This window comes from Arachis hypogaea, chromosome 17, assembly GCF_003086295.3.
Source record: "Arachis hypogaea cultivar Tifrunner chromosome 17, arahy.Tifrunner.gnm2.J5K5, whole genome shotgun sequence".
Classification (NCBI taxonomy): Eukaryota; Viridiplantae; Streptophyta; class Magnoliopsida; order Fabales; family Fabaceae; genus Arachis; species Arachis hypogaea.
Genome location: NC_092052.1, coordinates 123,184,494 through 123,188,431, shown reverse-complemented (window position 1 = coordinate 123,188,431; position 3,938 = coordinate 123,184,494). Strand labels below are relative to the sequence as shown.

At 32.9% G+C, this 3,938-nt stretch overlaps 1 protein-coding gene across 2 annotated transcripts; it reads right to left on the bottom strand.

Annotated features, from left to right (window-relative positions):
- Window positions 1–500: 500 nt before the first annotated feature.
- On the bottom strand, window positions 501–3,938 carry LOC112765886 (WAT1-related protein At3g28050). Of its 2 annotated transcripts, none has more exons than XM_025811749.3 (7): window positions 3,272–3,938; window positions 3,107–3,169; window positions 2,802–2,915; window positions 1,553–1,787; window positions 1,263–1,421; window positions 1,026–1,177; window positions 501–926 (listed from the first exon to the last, which is right to left on the bottom strand). In XM_025811749.3, the coding sequence occupies exons 1-7, from the start codon at window positions 3,445–3,447 to the stop codon at window positions 788–790; spliced, it is 1,038 nt and encodes a 345-aa protein (XP_025667534.1). In that variant the 5' UTR covers window positions 3,448–3,938; the 3' UTR covers window positions 501–787. The 2 variants fall into 2 exon arrangements, with proteins under 2 accessions (XP_025667534.1, XP_025667536.1); XM_025811751.3 differs by having other exon boundaries at window positions 2,802–2,926; window positions 3,272–3,916.

The window sequence follows — 3,938 nt, the reverse complement described above, 5'->3', positions numbered from 1 at the left end:
ATGTAGTACTTGTTGTTTGATTCGTTTGCTCCACATTAATGTGTTGAGCTTCCTTTGGTTCAAACAAAAAAAACTCTATTTTCATGTTTATAAATCCATCCTTACTAAAAGTTACTGAAAAAATATTTATATATATATTTCTAATATATTAAATATATCAAAAACTTCAAAAATTTTATTATTATATCCTTAAAATGTGTCCTTAACATATAAATTAGCTAAATTCTTATTACAATACCAGTTTGCTAATTGTATTTTTAGATTTTAGTTACTTCAATATTGAATATGTAAATGTATAATAAAATTTCTTAGCTAAATTTGGATATATACTCTCTCATTTTGGACCAAAATTAATTGAACATTGAAAGAAAGCTAGCTAATTCCAAGTGCCTAGAATATGATAGTCTGCTTCTAACATGGGAATTTCTTGCTTCATAAAAACAACAAAATAATACTAATAAAATTAGAAACTAAAATTAAAAAAAAAAAGGTGTGAAGAGTACACAAATTTTGATATGTATAGAGAACTTTCAAAGACTTCCCCATTTATCCAGTATTATTTATACATACATGGATTAACATACCCCCCTTATTTAAAGCCAATGGTACAAATATCCGACATAAATACTACCATAATAATTTTCTTCCAATATTTTGTAACAGAATTTGTCACAGATTTAAAGGGTTATGGCAGTATGATAGCCACTTGCTGTGACTAAAAAAAATAGAAAATGCCTGATTTGGTGGCAGAATTGTAGCATCCTTTAGAATGAACCAACCAACACATTTATATCTCTTCAGTGTTGTTTTCTTTCAAAAGAGGGATTTGTTTCCCCCTTGATTCCAAGCTAACTTGTTCAACATCTCTGGCTTTTCCCCACAGTACAGAATAAAACCCAACAACAATCACAGTAGCACCAACCAAACTGCATGGATAAAACACAGCAAATGAAATTGTGCTACATGAAACAAATCTTATCATTACTATGACCAAACACAGTCTACAAGAGAAACACAAAATGTACCTTCCAAGATAGAATGCATCGCCGAGGAAAACAACGCCTATGACCACCGATATGATGATTCCTACAGGCTTGAACATGCAAACAAAAACAGGTCCTGTCTGGTGTAAACACCAAGTAGCAACACCAACTTGAAAGACAGAACCAAAGACTGCCTGAAAATGTTTACACAGATGAAGCTTGAATTATAGGTGAATAGCTGTTACTAGTTGTGCTTCGATTCATTATTATTTTGATTACCGAGTATAGAACTGTGAGCAATCTTTGCATCGGTTCCAAGCTCCAAGCATCGATGTCTCTTTCCACAACCAAACAGGTCACAGCAGATTGAATGGCCACAAAGAAGCAATAAAAGAATACAACAATGAACTCTGCTGGATATTTCTTAAGAACATAAGCCTGAAAACATCCAGTTATGGTTAATCAGTTAAAGTAATTTTTCAAGAAAAGTTAAGTTCCTTGTATTTTTTTACACCAAGCAAGTTGAAATTGCATATTGTACAAGCCATATTACAAGCTGGTAACTTCACCTGTACGATTAAAAATGCCGAAGCCATCACACAATCCAGTGCAAGAAATAATCCTCCGAGTATCCAGTTGGGATCTTGTGACGAAAGTGGCTGCAGAGATGAGTTAGCAGGTGATAGTCCCATCAGAATTGCAGGGCCCTTGTACAAAGTGGCAATGAATGCACCAGCAATTGATACTATTGTTCCCAATGATTTAGCTACACTGCTAGAGTTTCTCCAATCAAATTGTTCCAACCTGAAACCAGCGAGATGGATAAGCTACACAGAGTATGTAGCAGTGAACTATAGTCCCCAAGTGCATATTTAGTTTGAGCCTTCTATATATAATTGAAAGAAGGATAGACACACCCAGAAGCAATAGAAAATTTTTCAAAACTTGGATGAGTTAGTTTATTAGCCTTTTTTTTTCTCATAAGAGTTTCTAAAGATTTTTCAATTGACCAATCAAACTAAGTTCACATAAGGTGATCTGGATATATGTTTATGCAAATGTTGAATCCAAATTCATATGTAGGGATCAGATGTCCTACTCCAAAATGGCATATTTGTATATTTGTTTTCCGGATACAACTTTAGAGGTTTTTTTTAGTAGTACAAGATTTATTGTTCAGGTGTTAACAGTCACTTATAATATGATCTAAGGAAAATCGGAAATAAGGACCACTTGCAGATGTTATATGCCATTTAAAGTGTACTAATTACATACACAAATGGACTTCAGGATACAAAAAGCTAATCCTGTAAATTGGCATGACTTGATTCAACAGAGTTATTTAAAGGAACAATTTATTCATAAATGCAACTACTAAACAGATGGGGAGAAATCTAGTAAGATGATGAACTACTGCAACTCTGCAAGCCATCACTCAAGACATAATGTAATTTAAAATGAACCCTTACGTTGTGGAAATGAATCAAATGATTATAACAACAGAATATTTTTCACACTAGGTGGGGCCAACTATATGGATTTAACAATACCATTGTGTCTCATCTTAAGCCATGTTGATTGACAAGCTATTAAATTTTAAAAAACAGTTAATCCAACAAAACAATATTTCCATCTCCATTGATATTAGTTGAATGCTGTACATAATTACAACATCTTTGAAGTTACCACAGAAGAGATACTTTCTTTTTTTATTTTACCCCCACCACTATGTCAAAAATGAGTTAATGACAACATTGACCATAGATATAATTAATAAAAAGTGGCTATTAGCAACAAAGAGGAGATGAGATTATCAACCTGAAAAGAACGGCAAGTACAAAGGTAAAGCCAGGAACAAGGTTGAGCATTGCAGTGCTGAGTGTAGCTGAACTGTAGTTAATACCAGCATACCCAAAGGCCTGTGCCATAAAACTGAAGACAATCTAAAAAAAAAAAAAAAAAAAAAAACAAACACAATTGAGAGTATTAGAATTCAATCCACACAATTAATTCCAAGTAGTCCAACAAAAAAAAATCGAACTTTTAGAACACAATTATTCTTCTTTGAACTTGATAGTGAACAATATGGATGATGGAGTATAATAAGGCAAAATTAAACTTGCCCGAGTAGTCCAAGGAAGAAGCATCCAATAATGGTGGAGAAGGTAATTGGAGGGCGGTTAAATCTTGCAAGAATGAGAATTCAGAAGCCAATTATTGGAAAGATTAATACATAGTGAAGTTCTTCAGCTGCAAAACAAGAAAGCAATTGCAATAGTATGTTTTACCTGTGGATGAAGAAGGAAGAAGGGAGAAGAATGAGGGAAGCAAGGGAATTGGAGTAAAAAATGAAGATGAAGCTGGACATTCCTTTTGCCATGACTTGCTTGCTGAGTATGATTAATCCAACTTGAGCAAGTTCGGCCATGATCATCCCCACAAATGGGAGTGTCAACTTCCCCATTTCTCACACAGACAAATACACAAACACCTTGAGTGCAGCTTTGTATGCTATCCTATTCTATTCCTATATGCTATCCTCCATTCTCCTAACTCCTCAAGCACACAAATAAAAACGTTAGCACATCCCAAAGATTATATACTATTTAGGATTCAATTACTTGCTTTTGCTGAGTCAAAGCATACTTTGGATTGTAGTAATAAACTTGTGTGAGAAAATAGTGGATGCTATTGGATGAAGCCGCTTTTCTTGCTCAAGTTCATTCTCTCTCGCCACTTTTCTTAGCCACCTATGACCTCACCATTCATGGGAATAGATATTCTCAATTTTTTTTTTAATAATTAAAAAAATAAAATGTAATATTTTACTATTAATTTTATAAATAAAATTAAGTAAAAATATAAAAAAATATTAAAATATTAAAAATTATATTTTATTTTTTTAATTATTAAAAAAATTTGAAAAAATCTATTTCTAACCATTAACCAATGACT